The sequence below is a fragment of the Salmo salar genome, chromosome ssa11, assembly GCF_905237065.1.
Source record: "Salmo salar chromosome ssa11, Ssal_v3.1, whole genome shotgun sequence".
Taxonomy (NCBI): domain Eukaryota; kingdom Metazoa; phylum Chordata; class Actinopteri; order Salmoniformes; family Salmonidae; genus Salmo; species Salmo salar.
The window spans coordinates 72,720,962-72,745,653 of NC_059452.1; the positions used below are offsets into that span (position 1 = coordinate 72,720,962).

General features: G+C 41.0%; 1 protein-coding gene across 1 annotated transcript in view; it reads left to right on the forward strand.

Annotated features, from left to right (window-relative positions):
• Positions 1–1,450: 1,450 nt before the first annotated feature.
• LOC106563108 (corticotropin-releasing factor-binding protein) overlaps positions 1,451–24,692 on the forward strand; it is a 53,659-nt gene continuing 30,417 nt past the window's right edge. Inside the window, exons 1-6 of the mRNA XM_014128333.2 lie at positions 1,451–1,753; positions 2,071–2,164; positions 2,778–2,935; positions 5,132–5,342; positions 6,892–7,040; positions 7,433–7,550. Coding sequence (XP_013983808.2) covers positions 1,673–1,753; positions 2,071–2,164; positions 2,778–2,935; positions 5,132–5,342; positions 6,892–7,040; positions 7,433–7,550 — 811 coding nt within the window. The 5' untranslated portion in view covers positions 1,451–1,672. The remainder of the gene's footprint in view (positions 1,754–2,070; positions 2,165–2,777; positions 2,936–5,131; positions 5,343–6,891; positions 7,041–7,432; positions 7,551–24,692) is intronic.

The window sequence follows — 24,692 nt, forward strand, 5'->3', positions numbered from 1 at the left end:
AAAATCAGTCACTATGAGTCACAGAGGTCAACTCATGGTGCAAGGCTAAGCTAGCTGATGTAGGCTAAGGCCTCCAGCCATTGTTAACCCCCTGGCACTGTTTTGATGGAGAGTGACAAAGGACAGGAGGACAGGAGGGACAGGTACAGAAAGGTCTAAATGCCATGCTGGGATGGAGCTGACCTTTCTTAACGTCTGGAGGACCTGGTGGCTTGAGGGTCGGGAAGGAAGGAGGGAGGGAGGGAGGTGATGAGAGGGAGAACTGTGAAGGAGGTGAATGGTATGGCAAAATATACATCTGTGGAGGTTTCCGGTAAAAGTGGAAAGGCTAAGTTGCAAAATTTGACTCAATCGTTCACTTTGTGAAAAGATTTTGATTGTGGAGACACCCTAGACATGGGCCTTAGGGGCCGTAGTGGCCATCTTACAAAATGACTGCCAACTGTAACACTATTTTACAGTTCAGAAGGACTATTTTTAGATAAACACTGGTATTGAACTGGTATTGTTCTGTACCTTACACCTTGTGATGACAGCTTAAAACACAGGACAGTTGAGCTAAAGGATGGGCAAAGTGCTCTCTCTTTCTTTCTCTCTGAATTCAATTTAATTTAAAGGGATTTATTGGCATGGAACCCTTTGTTCACATTGCCAAAGCAAGTGAAATAGATAATAAACACAAGTGAAATAAACAATCAGAAATTGTAAGCACTACACACACCATTTTTTTAATAATAGAGACATTTGAAATGTACAGTGTTGTAACAATGTGCAAATTGTGTAGTATAAAAGGGAAAATAAATAAAACAGATAAATATAGGTTGTATTTACAATGGTGTTTGTGCTTCACTGGTTGCCCTTTTCTTGTGGCTGTAACGATCTCGTAAGGAGTAGACCAAGGTGCAGCGTGTTCAGTGCTCATGAAAAAATATTTAATTCAACTCAGAACACTAAAGCAAACAATAAACAAAGAAACCACGACCGTCACGTTCTGCAGGCTTTACAGAGCTGTGCAAAAACAAGATCCCACACAGAAGGAGGGAAAAGGGCTGCCTAAGTATGATTCCCAATCAGAGACAACGATAGACAGCTGCCTCTGATTAGGAACCATACTCGGCTCAACACAAAGAAATAGAACACATAGACTGGCATAGAATGCCCACCCTACATCACACCCTGACCTAACCCCCAAAAAAGGGAAAATAAACAGCAATCTAAGGTCAGGGCGTGACAGTGGCAACAGGTCACACATCTTGCTGTTGTGATGACACACTGGTATTTAACCTAATAGATAGGAGAGTTTATCAAAATTGGATCTCAAATTCTTTGTTGGTCGTGTAATCTGAGAGAATATGTGTCTCTAGCAGGAGGTTAGGAAGTGAAGCCCCCCCCCCTCTCTCCCTCTGCTCATCTCTCTCTCTCTGCTCATCTGACACAGAGTCACAGGCACACGGTGATTCCTGATTTGCTCTCGTCACAAACACGCAGTCTGGTTGGTAGAGCCTATATGAGGGACAGTGTATCCATTGATCTTTACCGGGTACGTTTTTATTGAGACGCGCGCGGTGTGTCGACCTATAAAAGAGGAGTGCGGCTTGGAGCGCGGGACCAGACTTTCCCCTGTTCTGTTCTTGAGGTGCGATAGAGACTCAATACAAAGATACTGAGCAATATGGAGGGGACTTTCCGAGAGCAGCTTTTCTTCCTTGTGTTATGTCTGTCGTTTCTGAAGGGAGACACCAGATACATCGAGGTAAGCCTCTGAAGTCACTTTGCCCATTAATTTACCTTTTTCGTTCCCATGTGTTTAATGTACTAGACTTTGTCATACGAGCTTACTTAATGCAATAATGTTTTCTGTATGAGAAAAGTTGTTACAACTTTTTGTACTCAAGTCAAATAATGTTATCATTGTAATAACTGTCATTGTGCACTTGATTTATGCATTATGTGAGCTACTAACTTTACTAAAACACTTGAGTTATCTTGCTTGACGGTATATTGTTGTCCACATTAAATCTTGACTTAAATTTTTTTTTTTTATCTAAATGTCGTTGTTTTTGTGCGCAGGAAAATGACATTACACCAGAGGGATTATTTGCACTTCTTAATTCAGAGCTCAAAAGAGAAATACCCGAGACATTCATTTACAGGCGACCCCTCCGTAAGTAACTAACTTAAATAATTTTTTAAAAACCGTAACTGACTGAAGTACTTTCTTAAAAGCCTTTATTATGCATACGGTCGATCTGTGAAGCAATCATTCTTTTTTGCCGACATGATCAAATCTTCAAAAATGCTTTTATTTAGCATGAAAGGTAAATAAAAATGTAAATCTGAATTTCAGTCACAATTGTGTATGGATTTGTGTGAATACTATATAATCGAAAATAATAAATGTGTGATTTAGGCCTCTTGTAATTTATATAATTATAATCTGTATATAACTTTATTGACTAAATTTACAAATTGATGTATACTACTTGAGGAATTGGAAATGTATATTAGATTGCATTTTTGTCAGAAAAAAATGATTAACAGCCAATGTGCACACAATTTAATGTTAACCCTGTCTCTGTCTCCATTTCTCTCTCCCTCTCCATGTCATCTCTCTTTCTGTCTCTATCTCCCACTCTCCCCCTCTCTGTTACTCCCACACCCATCTCCCTCCTTCTTCCCCTCTTCCCTATCTCTCCCCTCTATCTCTCCTCCTTCTCCCTATCCTTCTCTACCACCTTCCCTTTCTTCCTCCCGTCCTCATCCTCTCCCGCTCTCAGGTTGTCTGGACATGGTGGCAGTAGAGGGTCAGTTCACCTTCACAGCAGACCGGCCTCAGCTCAGCTGTGCTGCTTTCTTCATCGCTGAGCCCGACCAGGTCATCAGTGTGGAGTATAACAGCGTCGACATCGACTGCAGGGGAGGAGACTTCATCAAGGTAACCGCGCGCGCACATGTGGCATGCACGCACACATGAAAAGTACACACGCACAGCAAACACACATACACACACACCACCTCTTTCACACCCACATACATCCCAAATACTATTCCCTCCCACCTTCACCTTGACTGACGTCAGCACCACCAGGTCCAGGGGTAGATTCACTTTTCCAGACAGTTGGTGGGATGAAATTCCCGGCAGATTATTTTGTTGTTATTCGTGCCCAGGTCTGAGTAGTGCTCTTCCTCCGAGGCTAGGCGTAATCCCTCACCTTACCCCCTGGCCTGGGAACACTCGTTCTCAGTAGAAGATAATTACAGACTCCTAAATACCACAAAATGATATAGTCACTTAGCCGATGCTGTCATCAAGGGTAACATAGGTTATTTTCCGGTGTCGTTTTCTTACTTGACTTTTGTGAATTTGTGCTAAGGCTTCAGTTGAGTCCCACCCTTGATTTACAGCCAGGTCATACCAGATCGACTTCAGTATTCAACGTTTGTCCAAGTCCCCAGGACATCGGGAGATGCCTCCAATACCTTCCACTAGGGGCAATCTGAGCACCTATTACCATCTAGTACGCTCCAAGGATGGCGGGTTCAATCCCAGTGCTAGGCACTCTTTTGTATTTTTTTCTGTTTTAACCCTATCCCAAACCTTAACCCTTACCATAGCCCTTTATACTCATACGCGTATGTGGGTTGAAAATGGCATCTTTGGGCACTAATAAGCACCTAATCGGAAAGCAGTATTTTGAAAGATGAGACGTTGAGGATTATAATAAATACTGATTTGATGTCGTACAAGCAAGCCAAACACCCGTGAGTCCAAATGTACACTTCACATTTCTATATTATACAACTCATGTCATATACAGTGTCAACGTTCTTTTCATCGCTGTGTTTGATGTACAGTTACAAGATGACACGGGGTCGTACCCTGGGTTGTTCATTGTGAAGAACACCCGCCTGAAAGCACACATGACTCCTTTCTATGCGCCCCAAAATGACGATCGGTTTCTCTGAATTGCCTTGTGGAAAGCCTTACACTGTAAGATCCTATTTTATAACTTGGCTAGTCATGTTGGCAACAGAACAAGCTTGCAAGTAACGCCCACCTGACCCAGATTGCGATTAATAATGTACGTTTTTTTTTTTTAACAGTAATTGTGTTTGGATGCAGGGTTGTGTTCCAAACAAAACAACTACAAGTGTGCTCGTTCTAGTTCCTTAACGGCACATGGGAGAGCTAAAGCACCATATAGTTGAAGACTCTTCTTTGAGTCATAAAAGTGTATTGGAATTACTTTGGACCTGTAAATGCTTTGGAGAGGTGTTTGGCCACTTGGAGTTAGTCCTCTCACTCAAATCCTTGTTATTCTTTTGTCTTACGTTGCACCCACCTCAAATTTTCCAGGAATATTCTTATCATCTTACTAAATGTCCAGAATCCAGAATATTTTCAGATTTCGTTATCAACAAATGCGGTGAAAAGTACAGTAAATATAAAATCAACAGTGTAATGTTTGGATTCAGTCTTGTGTCAGGTGAACTGTTGTTTCATCAACTTTGGTCAGATAATTTCCCCATGATCTCAAAACTGTTTCTTTCAATTGCTACCATGCTTATGCATTTGCTTTTCATATTTTTTCTGTAAGAAACATTTCAATTTAGCCATATTCATATCGGCCAATTCCCACGAGTGTAAAGGGTTAACCAGTCGGAATTAATGGCTAAACTTAACTGTAGAAATTTGACGTTTAAAAAAATTGCATTGTTTAGAAGGAGTGCGAGGGCAAATTGAGTCACAGAGTACGCATTTCCTAACGGAAATATGCAAATACATGCTACAACGCGCCAATAGGATCTTGCTAGCTTGTGCTTGGCTCTGCCCACTGTCTTGCTTGTTCTGCCCACTATGCTTAACTTGCTCCCATTGGAAACGATACCCTGTGGTCTATCTTGGGTTAGTTCTTTGGTGATATCGTGTTTGGAATTAACCACACAGACACATGGTCACTTCCTGATTTGAACACTGGCTCAAACGGAAGTCACCTTTAAAAGTCAATTACAGTGAACAGGTTGTTCATCTGCATTTTTTGGAACCCTCGTTTTGCTTACAGAGAGAACTTCTGGAAGTTGGATTTGATTGAATGCTTTTGATTAAGTCCACATCTCTCTCCTCTCCCAGGTGTTTGATGGCTGGGTGATGAAGGGAGAGAAGTTCCCTAGTTCCCAGGACCACGCCCTGCCGTTGATGGAACGCTATGTGGACTACTGCGACTCTGGGACGGTCAGGAGAACCATGCGGTCGTCTCAGAACGTTGCCATGCTGTTCTTCCGCATTCACACTGCCGGGAGCTCCTTCACGCTGACAGTCAGGAAACCCATCAACCCTTTCCGTGAGTAGAGACGTGCACTAGCTTGATGGCCAGTCTTAGTGTTACTTTGAGTGCATGAACTGAAGCCCTGTTTATACCTGGTTCTAACATGCATCAGTTGTCCTGATCTTCTCCACATTCTGATTGTCCCCACATTTGTCGACAGGTGTAGACAGACAAAAGTCGCATTGTGATCTGATTGTGATTAGATCTTCCTGACCACATCCAGAGGTAGTCGAAGACGCATCTTGTACGGATTTCCTTGAAGTGTAAACAGATCCGGACAACTAAAGCTTAAAGCCAATTTATGCTTGCTCTGGGAAGCACCGTAGAGAAGGTTTGAAGCAATTGCAGAGTCTCCGGAGGCTTGCCAAATCGAGCTCCGTACCGCATCGCCGCGTGCCTCCCAAATGTTGTAACAATGCGTAGGGCTCTGTATAGCTCCTCATTGACATGATTAGTTGATGGTAGGTGGGAGCAAGAGGTCCTGTATAAACACAAACTAATTTCCTTGACAACAGCTCTGATCTGCTCCACGAGCGGCAAGAAGTAGGCCTATGAATGATCTGACTTCTGCGGAGGCCTCAGTGCAGTAAATGCTGTACGGCCACTGCAACTGAAAGGCTGCTAGATCGAATCCCCGAGCCGACAAGGTAAAAATCCGTCGTTCTGCCCCTGAGCAAGGCAGTTAACCCACTGTCCCTAGGCCGTCATTGTAAATAAGAATTTGTTCTTAACTGACTTACCTAGTTAAATAAAGGTTAAGAAAAAATAAATAAAAAGATGTCGGATTGACCATGTAGAGCCTTTTATTCCTTTTGGCCAAGTTCCCGCTTGTCCCGCTCTCTAAAAATAAATCACACTGGCCAGTTGAAATAGTAATTATGGACAATGATACCTCTACAATTCCTCCAGAATTAACATCATGGTCTTCATTAGAAACGAAGTGCCTATACTGGCACTGTGGTCGGATGCCACAGGCCAATCGAAATTAGATAACGCATATAGAAGTAAGGATATTTATGAGGAGATATCATCCCGAATGAGAGAAAAAGGGTTCTCCCGTTCCCACGTCCAATGCCAGTGAAAAATAGAAATAAAATACTGGAAAACATTGTACAGAAAGGCCAAGGACTGTAATAACAGGCGTGCCATTAGGTGCGCCAACATGGGGCAGGATGCCAATGTAATGCTATAATAGTACTTTATACCACGTTGTAATGCCAGGGTTGTGTGCTAATGCTTTAGGTGACCCTTTAGGTTGTTCAAGCTGCTCACGTCTAAGCCGTACTTGTGTGTGTGTTTGCATTTGTACTAAGAAATTTTGCCCACTTAAATGGATGCATTTTTGCTATAAGGTGAACACGTCTAGAGACACTGATACATCCCCCAACCCGCGCGCCAATGACGTGGACGTCGATAAAGGCAGCCCCCCCCCGCACCTCTCTGATCCATAGGGGTTGGGTTAAATACGGAAGATACATTTCTGTTGAATGCATTCAGTTGTGCAACTGATGAGTTATCCCCCTTCCTTTCTCATGCCACCCCCCTTCCACCTCTCCCCCTACAGCCTGTAATATCATCTCCCAGACACCAGAGGGCAGCTTCACCATGGTGATACCCCAGCAACACAGGAACTGCAGCTTCTCCATCATCTACCCCGTAGAGATCAAGATTGCTGAGCTCAGCCTGGGACACCTCAACGACTTCCCCATCAAGGTGAGCCCCGAGCAGGGAAACCTCTGAGCCTAGAGGTCTGAAGCACTGCTCATTTTCTTTTCGCCCCCGGGAAATGTTTTGGTTGATTAATGTCACTCACTAATTAGCCAGAGATTCCACTCACCATGTGTCACAGGTCTGAATCAAAAATCCTGATTAGAAGGGAAGAATAGAAAAAACATCAACGATTCTGGCTTTTGGCTGGAGGTGGTTTAGTGAACTACCCTGCCAAAGACCTAGACACCCGTGTTAGCTCCCAGTGATGATGAGTGGATGCTTGGAGTCGGTGGAGATGAGTGTGAGAGTGTAGAAGGAAAGATGGAAGGAAGAAAGAAAGGGAGGGAGGGAAGTAAAAATACTTGTTAATCCATTGAGCTGGTCTTTCTCTACAGAGGTCCATCCCAGGCTGTGCGGGAGCAGGGGACTTTGTGGAGCTGCTGGGAGGGAACGGAATGGACCCGTCTAAAATGTTCCCTGTAGCTGACCTTTGCTACAACTTTAACGGTCCCGGTGAGTGGCACCCACGCCATCAACATCCTAACTACAATATATCTTTATTAACCCCCATCAACATCCTATCTACAGTATATCTTTATTACCCACCATCACCATACTAACTAGAATATATCTTTATTACCCACCATCACTATCCTAACTAGAATATATCTTTATTCCCCACCATCACAACTACAATATATCTTTAATTAACCCCACCATCACCATCCTAACTAGAATATATCATTATTACCCACCATCCTAAGTAGAATATATCTTTATTACCCACCATCACCATCCTAACTACAATATTTCTTTATTAACTCCACCATACCATCCTAACTAGAATATATCTTTATTCCCCACCATCACCATCCTAACTAGAATATATCTTTATTACCCACCATCACCATCCTCACTACAGTAGATCTTTATTACCCACCATCACCATCCTAACTAGAATATCTTTACTAACTCCACCATCACCATCCTAACTAGAATATATGTTTATTACCCACCATCCTAACTACAATATCTTTATTCCCCACCATCACCATCCTAACTAGAATATACCTTTATTCCCCACCATCACCATCCTAACTAGAATATATCTTTATTCCCCACCATCACCATCCTAACTAGAATATATCTTTATTACCCACCATCACCATCCTAACTAGAATATCTTTACTAACCCCACCATCACCATCCTAACTAGAATATATCTTTATTCCCCACCATCACCATCCTAACTAGAATATATGTTTATTACCCACCATCCTAACTACAATATCTTTATTCCCCACCATCACCATCCTAACTAGAATATACCTTTATTCCCCACCATCACCATCCTAACTAGAATATATCTTTATTCCCCACCATCACCATCCTAACTAGAATATATCTTTATTACCCACCATCACCATCCTAACTAGAATATATATTTTTAACCCCACCATCACCATCCTAACTACAATATATCTTTACTAACCCCACCATCTCCATCCTAACTAGAATATATCTTTATTACCCACCATCTCCATCCAAACTACAGTATATCTTTATATACCCCACCATCACCAACCTAACTAGAATATATTTGTAACGGCCGTCGTACGTAGTAGACCAAGGCGCAGTGGGTGAGAGTGCTCATCTTAACTTTATTTCAACACGTAACAAACAAAACGATCGAACGAACATTATTGCAGGCTAACACACAGCAGTGCAACAACAACTTCCCACAAAGGGACAGGTGAAACAGGGTTACCTAAGTATGACTCTCAATCAGCAACAACGATGTACAGGTGTTCCTGATTGAAAGCCATACCAGGCCAACACAAAGAAATACAAAACATAGAAATACAAAACAAGAACATTACCCAAAAACCCCGGAACACGTAAATCAAACACCCCTCTTACATAAATACACCCCATTAAACCCCGAACCACATAAAACAAATACCCCCTGCCACGTCCTGACCAAACTACAATAACCAAATAACCCCTTATACTGGTCAGGACGTGACAGTACTCCCCCCCCCTCCCCAAAGGTGCAGACCCCGGATGCACCTCACACAAAATTAAACACAAAATAAACCCCACAAACTAAAGGGAGGGAAGGGAGGGTGGCTTCCCGTGCTACACCCCCCCTCCCCAATCCTCCTACTGTGGAGGTGACTCAGGCTCTGGCCTTAGTCCACCACCTAACCTGTCCACCCCCGCTGAATACCTTTGGCTGAGACACATCGCTGTGGACCTCGGGCTGAAGCACTTCGCTGTAGACCTCAGGCAGAAGGACGATTCTGGGAGCTCTAGGCAGAAGGACGACTCTGGGAGCTCCGGACTGTGGGCCGTCTCACTCGGTTCCGGACTGTGGGCCGTCTCACTCGGTTCCGGACTGTGGGCCTGTGAATGCTCGGCCTCGCCGCCGTGCGCATCACCCAAAGCACGGGACCTGACCATTAATAGGCTGCTTCCGATAAGCACGGGGAGTTGGCCTGGGGCTTAACCCTGGCCCAGCCAAACTACCCTTGTGCCCCCCCATTTTTTTTTATTGGGGCTGCCCCTCAGGCTTAAATGTCAACCGTGTGTATAGAGCCTCATACCGGCGTCGCTCCACCTTGGCTGCCTCTATCTCCTCCGGTGGGCGACGATATTCCCCAGCCTGGTGCCATGGTCCCACCCCGTCCAGGATCTCCTCCCATGTCCAAGTTTCCGAATAGTCCACATAATTCCTCTGTTGCTCCTTACCCTGCTGCTTGGTCCATTTGTGGTGGGAAGTTCTGTAATGGCCGTCGTACGTAGTAGACCAAGGCGCAGCGGGTTGAGTGCTCATCTTAACTTTATTTGAACACGTAACAAACAAAACAAGAAAACGATCGAACGAACAGTATTGCAGGCTAACACACAAGAGTGCAACAACAACTTCCCACAAAGGGACAGGTGAAAACAGGGCTACCTAAGTATGACTCTCAATCAGCAACAACGATGTACAGCTGTTCCTGATTGAGAGCCATACCAGGCCAAGACAAAGAAATACACAACATAGAAAACCATAGAAATACAAAACAAGAACATTACCCAAAGACCCCGGAACACATAAATCAAACACCCCTCTTACATAAATACACATCCCATTAAACCCCAAACCACATAAAACAAATACTCCCTGCAACGTCCTGACCAAACTACAATAACCAAATAACCCCTTATACTGGTCAGGACGTTACAATATCTTTACTATCCCCACCATCACCATCCTTACCAGAATAGATCTTTATTAACTCCACCATCACCATCCTAACTAGAATATATCTTTATGAACTCCACCATCACCATCCTAACTAGAATATATATTTATTACCCACCATCACCATCCTAACTAGAATATATCTTTATTAACTCCACCATCCTAACTAGAATGTATATTTATTACCCACCATCACCATCCTAACTAGAATATATATTTTTTACCCACCATCACCATCCTAACTAGAATATATCTTTATTCCCCACCATCACCATCCTAACTAGAATATATCTTTACTAACCCCACCATCACCATCCTAACTACAGTATATCTTTATTAACCACCATCACCATCCTAACTACAATATATTTACATTTACATTTACGTCATTTAGCAGACGCTCTTATCCAGAGCAACTTACAAATTGGTGCATTCACCTTATGATATCCAGTGGAACAACCACTTTACAATAGTACATCTATATCTTTTTTTTTGGGGGGGGGGGGGGTCAGAAGGATTACTATATCCTATCCCAGGTATTCCTTAAAGAGGTGGGGTTTCAGGTGTCTGCGGAAGGTGGTGATTGACTCCGCTGTCCTGGCGTCGTGAGGGAGCTTGTTCCACCATTGGGGTGCCAGAGCAGCGAACAGTTTTGACTGGGCTGAGCGGGAACTGTGCTTCCGCAGAGGTAGGGGGGCCAGCAGGCCAGAGGTGGATGAACGCAGTGCCCTTGTTTGGGTGTAGGGCCTGATCAGAGCCTGAAGGTACGGAGGTGCCGTTCCCCTCACAGCTCCGTAGGCAAGCACCATGGTCTTGTAGCAGATGCGAGCTTCAACTGGAAGCCAGTGGAGTGTGCGGAGGAGCGGGGTGACGTGAGAGAACTTGAGAAGGTTGAACACCAGACGGGCTGCGGCGTTCTGGATGAGTTGTAGGGGTTTAATGGCACAGGCAGGGAGCCCCGCCAACAGGGAGTTGCAGTAATCCAGACGGGAGATGACAAGTGCCTGGATTAGGACCTGCGCCGCTTCCTGTGTAAGGCAGGGTCGTACTCTGCGAATGTTGTATAGCATGAACCTACAGGATCAGGTCACCGCCTTGATGTTAGCGGAGAACGACAGGGTGTTGTCCAGGGTCACGCCGAGGCTCTTAGCACTCTGGGAGGAGGACACAATGGAGTTGTCCACCGTGATGGCGAGATCATGGAAAGGGCAGTCCTTCCCCGGGAGGAAGAGCAGCTCCGTCTTGCCGAGGTTCAGCTTGAGGTGGTGATCCGTCATCCACACTGATATGTCTGCCAGACATGCAGAGATGCGATTCGCCACCTGGTTATCAGAAGGGGGAAAGGAGAAGATGAATTGTGTGTCGTCTGCGTAGCAATGATAGGAGAGACCATGTGAGGATATGACAGAGCCAAGTGACTTGGTGTATAGCGAGAATAGGAGAGGGCCTAGAACAGAGCCCTGGGGGACACCAGTGGTGAGAGCACGTGGTGCGGAGACAGATTCTCGCCATGCCACCTGGTAGGAGCGACATGTCAGGTAGGACGCAATCCAAGAGTGAGCCGCGCCGGAGATGCCCAACTCGGAGAGGGTGGAGAGGAGGATCTGATGGTTCACAGTATCAAAGGCTGCAGATAGGTCTAGAAGGATGAGAGCAGAGGAGAGAGAGTTAGCTTTAGCAGTGCGGAGAGCCTCCGTGACACAGAGAAGAGCAGTCTCAGTTGAATGACCAGCCTTGAAACCTGACTGATTTGGATCGAGAAGGTCATTCTGAGAGAGATAGCAGGAGAGCTGGCCAAGGACGGCACGTTCAAGAGTTTTGGAGAGAAAAGAAAGAAGGGATACTGGTCTGTAGTTGTTGACATCGGAGGGATCGTGTGTAGGTTTTTTGAGAAGGGGTGCAACTCTCACTCTCTTGAAGACTGAAGGGACGTAGCCAGCTGTCAAGGATGAGTTGATGAGCGAGGTGAGGTAAGGGAGAAGGTCTCCGGAAATGGTCTGGAGAAGAGAGGAGGGGATAGGGTCAAGCGGGCAGGTTGTTGGGCGGCCGGCCGTCACAAGACGCAAGATTTCATCTGGAGAGAGGGGAGAAAGAGGTCAAAGCATAGGGTAGGGCAATGTGAGCAGGACCAGCGGTGTCGTTTGACTTAACAAACGAGGATCGGATGTCGTCGACCTTCTTTTCAAAATGGTTGACGAAGTCATCCGCAGAGAGGGAGGAGGGGGGGAGGAGGTTTCAGGAGGGAGGAGAAGGTGGCAAAGAGCTTCCTAGGGTTAGAGGCAGATGCTTGGAAGTTAGAGTGGTAGAAAGTGGCTTTAGCAGCAGAAACGGAGGAGGAAATGTAGAGAGGAGGGAGTGAAAAGATGCCAGGTCCGCAGGGAGGCTAGTTTTCCTCAATTTCCGCTCGGCTGCCCGGAGCCCTGTTCTGTGAGCTCGCAATGAGTCGTCGAGCCACGGAGCAGGAGGGGAGGACCGAGCCGGGTCGGGAGGATAGGTGACATAGAGAGTCGAAGGATGCAGAAAGGGAGGAGAGGAGGGTTGAGGAGGCAGAATCAGGAGATTGGTTGGAGAAGGCTTGAGCAGAGGGAAGAGATGATAGGATGGAACAGGAGAGAGTAGCAGGAGAGAGAGAGCGAAGGTTGCGACGGCGCAATACCATCTGAGTAGGGGCAGAGTGAGTGGTGTTGGAGGGGAGCGAGAGGGAAAAGGATACAAGGTAGTGATCACAGACTTGGAGGGGAGTTGCAGTGAGATTAGTAGAAGAACAGCATCTAGTGAAGATCCGGTCAAGCGTATTGCCTGCCTTGTGAGTAGGGCGGACGGTGAGAGGGTGAGGTCAAGAGAGGAGTGGAAAGAAGGAGGCAGAGAGAAAGGAGTCAAAGGTAGACGTAGGGAGGTTAAAGTCACCCAGAACTGTGAGGGGTGAGCCATCCTCAGGAAAGGAACTAATCAAGGCGTCAAGCTCATTGATGAACTCTCCAAGGGAACCTGGAGGGCAATAAATGGTAAGGATGTTAAGCTTGAATGGGCTAGTGATTGTGACAGCATGGAATTCAAATGAGGAGATAGACAGATGGGTCAGGGGAGAAAGAGAGAATGTCCACTTGGGAGAGATGAGGATTCCAGTGCCACCACCCCGCTGACCAGATGCTCTCTGGGTGTGCGAGAACACGTGGTCAGACGAGGAGAGAGCAGTAGGAGTAGCAGTGTTTTCTGTGGTAATCCATGTTTCCGTCAGCGCCAAGAAGTCGAGGGACTGGAGGGTAGCATAGGCTGAGATGAACTCAGCCTTGTTGGCCGCAGACCGGCAGTTCCAGAGGCTGCCGGAGACCTGGAACTCCACGTGGGTCGTGCGCGCTGGGACCACCAGGTTAGAGTGGCAGCGGCCACGCGATGTGAAGCGTTTGTATGGCCTGTGCAGAGAGGAGAGAACAGGGATAGACCGACACATAGTTGATAGGCTACAGGAGAGGCTACGCTAATGCAAAGGAGATTGGCATGAAAAATTAACTAAACAACTGGGGAAGCGAGAGAGTAGGGCCTCCCTCACTAACAATTCACTGAAACACTAAAACGCTAAAATATAACTTTTCTAGCTTCCACTAGAAATTAAAATTGATGTAAACTACAGTGGTTCAATGTTTCCAGGAATAGGCCCAAACTTAGTTTATTCCGCTAGATAACTTGGTACAGTATTCTTCCGTGAAAACCCACCTAGTGCACCGTGTCCTATGACTAGCTAACTAGCATGCTAGCATCCTATAAACACACGGTTAGCACCAATACTTGGTAACAACAAGCTACCAATGGATCATTCGTGTCCGTGTCTACTTCATAACGCAGAAGTAATTAAACGTTGGCTAGCTAACACAAAGTCAGTCCTGCTAGCTACACAAGTGGCCTACACATCTCGAATGTTCAGAAAGTTAAGCTTACGTTGCAAAAATCTTATTGACTAAAAATGATACAGCTAGCTGGTAGAGTTAGCTAGCTAGCAGTGGGCGCGTTGTAGACTATGTTAGAAAATGTAGCTGGCTAGCTAACCTCGATAGTTACTCTGTACTACGCCTTTATCTTGATACAAAGACAACTATGTAGCTAGCTAACATTACACTAGTCAAATTGTTCCGTTGTAATGAATATAGTTTCTACAGTACTGCTAATTGGTAAAGTTGGCTAGCTAGCAGTGGCTGTGGTGTTATGGTGTTGACGCCGTTTCGAAAACGGTGAGAACGAATGAACGAATACAGCTGGCTAGCTAACCTTGTTAGTTCCTCAGAGCTACACCTTTATCCTTGATACAAAGACAGCAGATACAACTATGTAGCTAGCTAACAATACACTAATCATATATACACATCAGGACATGTGCATAGTGAACTCCACCACATATAAATATGAAAATAGAATACAGTATTTCAGAACGTGACCTACCACTTGAATGTCAATATCAAAGAAGAATGTAGTTAGGATATATCTTTATTCCCCACCATCACCATCCTAACTACAATATATCTTTATTCCCCACCATCAAATCCTTACGAGAATATATCTTTATTACCCACCATCACCATCCTCACTACAGTAGATCTTTATTACCCACCATCACCATCCTAACTAGAATATATCTGTAATAACCCCACATTCACCATCCTAACTAGAATATATCTTTATTAACTCCACCATCACCATCCTAACTAGAATATATCTTTATTACCCACCATCACCATCCTAACTATAATATATCTTTATTACCTACCATCACCATCCTAACTAGAATATATCTTTATTACCCACCATCACCATCCTAACTAGAATATATCTTTATTACCCACCATCACCATCCTAACTATAATATATCTTTATTACCCACCATCACCATCCTAACTATAATATTTCTTTATTACCCACCATCACCATCCTAACTATAATATTTCTTTATTACCCACCATCACCATCCTAACTACAGTAGATCTTTATTACCCACCATCACCATCCTAACTAGAATATATATTTATTAACCCCACCATCACCATACTTACTAGAATATATCTTTATTACCCACCATCACCATCCTAACTGGAATATACCTTTACTAACCCCACCATAACCATCCTAACTAGAATATATCTTTAATACCCACCATCACCATACTTACTAGAATATATCTTTATTACCTACCATCCCCATCCTAACTGCAGTATATCTTTATTAACTCCACCATCACCATCCTAACTACAATATATCTTTATTACCCACTATCACCATCCTAACTAGAATATATCTTTATTACCCACCATCACCATCCTAACTGGAATATATCTTTATTACCTACCATCACCATCCTAACTAGAATATATCTTTATTACCCACCATCACCATCCTAACTAGAATATATCTTTAATACCCACCATCACCATCCTAACTGGAATATATCTTTATTACCTACCATCACCATCCTAACTAGAATATATCGTTATTCCCCACCATCACCATCCTAACTAGAATATATCTTTAATACCCACCATCACCATCCTAACTAGAATATATCTTTATTCCCCACCATAACCATCCTAACTAGAATATATCTTTATTACCCACCATCACCATCCAAACTGGAATATATCTTTATTACCTACCATCACCATCCTAACTAGAATATATCTTTATTCCACACATCACCATCCTAACTAGAATATATCTTTATTACCCACCATCACCATCCTAACTAGAATATATATTTATTCCCCACCATCACCATCCTAACTAGAATATATTTTTATTGCCCACCATCACCATCCTATCTGCAATATATCTTTATTACCCACCATCACCATCCTAACTACAATATATTTTTATTGCCCACCATCACCATCCTATCTGCAATATATCTTTATTACCCACCATCACCATCCTAAATAGAATATATTTTTATTGCCCACCATCACCATCCTAACTGGAATATACCTTTATTACCCACCATCACCATCCTAACTGGAATATACCTTTATTACCCACCATCACCATCCTAACTAGAATATATCTTTAATACCCACCATCACCATCCTTACTATAATATATCTTTATTCCCCTCCATCACCATCCTAACTGGAATATACCTTTACTAACCTCACCATTCTAACTAGAATATATCTTTAATACCCACCATCACCATCCTTACTAGAATATATATTTATTCCCCACCATCACCATTCTAACTACAATATATCTTTATTAACCCCACCATCACCATCCTAACTACAATATATCTTTATTCCACACATCACCATCCTAACTAGAATATATCTTTATTACCCACCATCACCATCCTAACTAGAATATATATTTATTCCCCACCATCACCATCCTAACTAGAATATATTTTTATTGCCCACCATCACCATCCTATCTGCAATATATCTTTATTACCCACCATCACCATCCTAACTACAATATATTTTTATTGCCCACCATCACCATCCTATCTGCAATATATCTTTATTACCCACCATCACCATCCTAAATAGAATATATTTTTATTGCCCACCATCACCATCCTAACTGGAATATACCTTTATTACCCACCATCACCATCCTAACTGGAATATACCTTTATTACCCACCATCACCATCCTAACTAGAATATATCTTTAATACCCACCATCACCATCCTTACTATAATATATCTTTATTCCCCTCCATCACCATCCTAACTGGAATATACCTTTACTAACCTCACCATTCTAACTAGAATATATCTTTAATACCCACCATCACCATCCTTACTAGAATATATATTTATTCCCCACCATCACCATTCTAACTACAATATATCTTTATTAACCCCACCATCACCATCCTAACTACAATATATCTTTATTCCACACATCACCATCCTAACTAGAATATATCTTTATTACCCACCATCACCATCCTAACTAGAATATATCTTTATTCCCCACCATCACCATCCTAACTAGAATATATGTTTATTGCCCACCATCACCATCCTATCTGCAATATATCTTTATTACCCACCATCACCATCCTAACTAGAATATATTTTTATTGCCCACCATCACCATCCTATCTGCAATATATCTTTATTACCCACCATCACCATCCTAAATAGAATATATCTTTATTACCCACATCACCATCCTTACTAGAATATATCTTTATTACCTACCATCACCATCCTAACTAGAATTTATCTTTATTCTCCACCATCACCATCCTAACTAGAATATATCTTTATTACCCACCATCACCATCCTAACAACAGTATATCTTTATTACCCACCATCACCATCCTAACTAGAATATATTTTTATTGCCCACCATCACCATCCTAACTGGAATATACCTTTATTACCCACCATCACCATCCTAACTGGAATATACCTTTATTACCCACCATCACCATCCTAAGTAGAATATATCTTTAATACCCACCATCACCATCCTTACTATAATATATCTTTATTCCCCTCCATCACCATCCTAACTGGAATATACCTTTACTAACCTCACCATTCTAACTAGAATATATCTTTAATACCCACCATCACCATCCTTACTAGAATATATCTTTATTACCTACCATCACCATGGTAACTGCAGTATATCTTTATTCCTCACCATCCTAACTAGAATATATCTTTATTAACTCCACCATCCTAACTAGAATATATCTTTAATACCCACCATCACCATCCTTACTAGAATATATATTTATTCCCCACCATCACCATTCTAACTACAATATATCTTTATTAACCCCACCATCACCATCCTAACTAGAATATATCTTTATTCCCCACCATCACCATCCTAACTAGAATATATGTTTATTGCCCACCATCACCATCCTATCTGCAATATATCTTTATTACCCACCATCACCATCCTAACTAGAATATATTTTTATTGCCCACCATCACCATCCTATCTGCAATATATCTTTATTACCCACCATCACCATCCTAAATAGAATATATCTTTATTACCCACCATCACCATCCTAAATAGAATATATCTTTATTACCCACCATCACCATCCTTACTAGAATATATCTTTATTACCTACCATCACCATCCTAACTAGAATATATCTTTATTCCCCACCATCACCATCCTAACTAGAATATATCTTTATTACCCACCATCACCATCCTAACTACAATATATCTTTATTACCCACCATCAACAATCTAACTAGAATATATATTTACTAACCCCACCATCACCATCCTAACTACAATATATCTTTATTCCCCACCATCACCGTCCTAACTAGAATATATTTTTATTGCCCACCATCACCATCCTAACTGGAATATACCTTTATTACCCACCATCACCATCCTAACTGGAATATACCTTTATTACCCACCATCACCATCCTAACTAGAATATATCTTTATTCCCCTCCATCACCATCCTAACTGGAATATACCTTTACTAACCTCACCATTCTAACTAGAATATATCTTTAATACCCACCATCACCATCCTATCTGCAATATATCTTTATTACCCACCATCACCATCCTAAATAGAATATATCTTTATTACCCACCATCACCATCCTTACTAGAATATATCTTTATTACCTACCATCACCATCCTAACTAGAATATATCTTTATTCCCCAACATCACCATCCTAACTAGAATATATCTTTATTACCCACCATCACCATCCTAACAACAGTATATCTTTATTACCCACCATCACCATCCTAACTAGAATATATTTTTATTGCCCACCATCACCATCCTATCTGCAATATATCTTTATTACCCACCATCACCATCCTAAATAGAATATATCTTTATTACCCACCATCACCATCCTTACTAGAATATATCTTTATTACCTACCATCACCATCCTAACTAGAATTTATCTTTATTACCTACCATCACCATCCTAACTAGAATTTATCTTTATTCTCCACCATCACCATCCTAACTAGAATATATCTTTATTACCCACCATCACCATCCTAACTACAATATATCTTTATTACCCACCATCAACAATCTAACTAGAATATATATTTACTAACCCCACCATCACCATCCTAACTACAATATATCTTTATTCCCCACCATCACCGTCCTAACTAGAATATATTTTTATTGCCCACCATCACCATCCTAACTGGAATATACCTTTATTACCCACCATCACCATCCTAACTGGAATATACCTTTATTACCCACCATCACCATCCTAACTAGAATATATCTTTAATACCCACCATCACCATCCTTACTATAATATATCTTTATTCCCCTCCATCACCATCCTAACTGGAATATACCTTTACTAACCTCACCATTCTAACTAGAATATATCTTTAATACCCACCATCACCATCCTATCTGCAATATATCTTTATTACCCACCATCACCATCCTAAATAGAATATATCTTTATTACCCACCATCACCATCCTTACTAGAATATATCTTTATTACCTACCATCACCATCCTAACTAGAATATATCTTTATTCCCCAACATCACCATCCTAACTAGAATATATCTTTATTACCCACCATCACCATCCTAACAACAGTATATCTTTATTACCCACCATCACCATCCTAACTAGAATATATTTTTATTGCCCACCATCACCATCCTATCTGCAATATATCTTTATTACCCACCATCACCATCCTAAATAGAATATATCTTTATTACCCACCATCACCATCCTTACTAGAATATATCTTTATTACCTACCATCACCATCCTAACTAGAATTTATCTTTATTCTCCACCATCACCATCCTAACTAGAATATATCTTTATTACCCACCATCACCATCCTAACAACAGTATATCTTTATTACCCACCATCACCATCCTAACTAGAATATATTTTTATTGCCCACCATCACCATCCTAACTGGAATATACCTTTATTACCCACCATCACCATCCTAACTGGAATATACCTTTATTACCCACCATCACCATCCTAAGTAGAATATATCTTTAATACCCACCATCACCATCCTAACTGGATACTTAAACATAACTAGAATATATCTTTAATACCCACTATCACCATCCTTACTAGAATATATCTTTATTACCTACCATCACCATCCTAACTGCAGTATATCTTTATTCCTCACCATCCTAACTAGAATATATCTTTATTAACTCCACCATCCTAACTAGAATATATCTTTAATACCCACCATCACCATCCTTACTAGAATATATATTTATTCCCCACCATCACCATTCTAACTACAATATATCTTTATTAACCCCACCATCACCATCCTAACTAGAATATATCTTTATTCCCCACCATCACCATCCTAACTAGAATATATGTTTATTGCCCACCATCACCATCCTATCTGCAATATATCTTTATTACCCACCATCACCATCCTAACTAGAATATATTTTTGTTGCCCACCATCACCATCCTATCTGCAATATATCTTTATTACCCACCATCACCATCCTAAATAGAATATATCTTTATTACCCACCATCACCATCCTTACTAGAATATATCTTTATTACCTACCATCACCATCCTAACTAGAATATATCTTTATTCCCCACCATCACCATCCTAACTAGAATATATCTTTATTACCCACCATCACCATCCTAACAACAGTTGATCTTTATTACCCACCATCACCATCCTAACTAGAATATATCTTTATTACCCACCATCACCATCCTAACTACAATATATCTTTATTACCCACCATCAACAATCTAACTAGAATATATATTTACTAACCCCACCATCACCATCCTAACTACAATATATCTTTATAAACCACCATCACCGTCCTAACTAGAATATATTTTTATTGCCCACCATCACCATCCTATCTGGAATATACCTTTATTACCCACCATCACCATCCTAACTGGAATATACCTTTATTACCCACCATCACCATCCTAACTAGAATATATCTTTAATACCCACCATCACCATCCTTACTATAATATATCTTTATTCCCCTCCATCACCATCCTAACTGGAATATACCTTTACTAACCTCACCATTCTAACTAGAATATATCTTTAATACCCACCATCACCATCCTTACTAGAATATATCTTTATTACCTACCATCACCATCCTAACTGCAGTATATCTTTATTCCTCACCATCCTAACTAGAATATATCTTTATTAACTCCACCATCCTAACTAGAATATATCTTTAATACCCACCATCACCATCCTTACTAGAATATATATTTATTCCCCACCATCACCATTCTAACTACAATATATCTTTATTAACCCCACCATCACCATCCTAACTAGAATATATCTTTATTCCCCACCATCACCATCCTAACTAGAATATATGTTTATTGCCCACCATCACCATCCTATCTGCAATATATCTTTATTACCCACCATCACCATCCTAACTAGAATATATTTTTATTGCCCACCATCACCATCCTATCTGCAATATATCTTTATTACCCACCATCACCATCCTAACTGGAATATACCTTTATTACCCACCATCACCATCCTAACTAGAATATATCTTTATTACCCACCATCACCATCCTAACTACAATATATCTTTATTACCCACCATCAACAATCTAACTAGAATATATATTTACTAACCCCACCATCACCATCCTAACTACAATATATCTTTATTCCCCACCATCACCGTCCTAACTAGAATATATTTTTATTGCCCACCATCACCATCCTAACTGGAATATACCTTTATTACCCACCATCACCATCCTAACTGGAATAAACCTTTATTACCCACCATCACCATCCTAACTAGAATATATCTTTAATACCCACCATCACCATCCTTACTATAATATATCTTTATTCCCCTCCATCACCATCCTAACTGGAATATACCTTTACTAACCTCACCATTCTAACTAGAATATATCTTTAATACCCACCATCACCATCCTTACTAGAATATATCTTTATTACCTACCATCACCATCCTAACTGCAGTATATCTTTATTCCTCACCATCCTAACTAGAATATATCTTTATTAACTCCACCATCCTAACTAGAATATATCTTTAATACCCACCATCACCATCCTTACTAGAATATATATTTATTCCCCACCATCACCATTCTAACTACAATATATCTTTATTAACCCCACCATCACCATCCTAACTAGAATATATCTTTATTCCCCACCATCACCATCCTAACTAGAATATATGTTTATTGCCCACCATCACCATCCTATCTGCAATATATCTTTATTACCCACCATCACCATCCTAACTAGAATATATTTTTATTGCCCACCATCACCATCCTATCTGCAATATATCTTTATTACCCACCATCACCATCCTAAATAGAATATATCTTTATTACCCACCATCACCATCCTTACTAGAATATATCTTTATTACCTACCATCACCATCCTAACTAGAATATATCTTTATTCCCCAACATCACCATCCTAACTAGAATATATCTTTATTCTCCACCATCACCATCCTAACTAGAATATATCTTTATTACCCACCATCACCATCCTAACAACAGTATATCTTTATTACCCACCATCACCATCCTAACTAGAATATATTTTTATTGCCCACCATCACCATCCTAACTGGAATATACCTTTATTACCCACCATCACCATCCTAACTGGAATATACCTTTATTACCCACCATCACCATCCTAAGTAGAATATATCTTTAATACCCACCATCACCATCCTTACTATAATATATCTTTATTCCCCTCCATCACCATCCTAACTGGAATATACCTTTACTAACCTCACCATTCTAACTAGAATATATCTTTAATACCCACTATCACCATCCTTACTAGAATATATCTTTATTACCCACCATCACCATCCTAAATAGAATATATCTTTATTACCCACCATCACCATCCTTACTAGAATATATCTTTATTACCTACCATCACCATCCTAACTAGAATATATCTTTATTCTCCACCATCACCATCCTAACTAGAATATATCTTTATTACCCACCATCACCATCCTTACTAGAATATATCTTTATTACCTACCATCACCATCCTAACTAGAATATATCTTTATTCCCCAACATCACCATCCTAACTAGAATATATCTTTATTACCCACCATCACCATCCTAACAACAGTATATCTTTATTACCCACCATCACCATCCTAACTAGAATATATTTTTATTGCCCACCATCACCATCCTATCTGCAATATATCTTTATTACCCACCATCACCATCCTAAATAGAATATATCTTTATTACCCACCATCACCATCCTTACTAGAATATATCTTTATTACCTACCATCACCATCCTAACTAGAATTTGTCTTTATTCTCCACCATCACCATCCTAACTAGAATATATCTTTATTACCCACCATCACCATCCTAACAACAGTATATCTTTATTACCCACCATCACCATCCTAACTAGAATATATCTTTATTACCCACCATCACCATCCTAACTAGAATATATTTTTATTGCCCACCATCACCATCCTAACTGGAATATACCTTTGTTACCCACCATCACCATCCTAACTGGAATATACCTTTATTACCCACCATCACCATCCTAAGTAGAATATATCTTTAATACCCACCATCACCATCCTTACTATAATATATCTTTATTCCCCTCCATCACCATCCTAACTGGAATATACCTTTACTAACCTCACCATTCTAACTAGAATATATCTTTAATACCCACTATCACCATCCTTACTAGAATATATCTTTATTACCTACCATCACCATCCTAACTGCAGTATATCTTTATTCCTCACCATCCTAACTAGAATATATCTTTATTAACTCCACCATCCTAACTAGAATATATCTTTAATACCCACCATCACCATCCTTACTAGAATATATATTTATTCCCCACCATCACCATTCTAACTACAATATATCTTTATTAACCCCACCATCACCATCCTAACTAGAATATATCTTTATTCCCCACCATCACCATCCTAACTAGAATATATGTTTATTGCCCACCATCACCATCCTATCTGCAATATATCTTTATTACCCACCATCACCATCCTAACTAGAATATATTTTTATTGCCCACCATCACCATCCTATCTGCAATATATCTTTATTACCCACCATCACCATCCTAAATAGAATATATCTTTATTACCCACCATCACCATCCTTACTAGAATATATCTTTATTACCTACCATCACCATCCTAACTAGAATATATCTTTATTCCCCACCATCACCATCCTAACTAGAATATATCTTTATTACCCACCATCACCATCCTAACAACAGTTGATCTTTATTACCCACCATCACCATCCTAACTAGAATATATCTTTATTACCCAC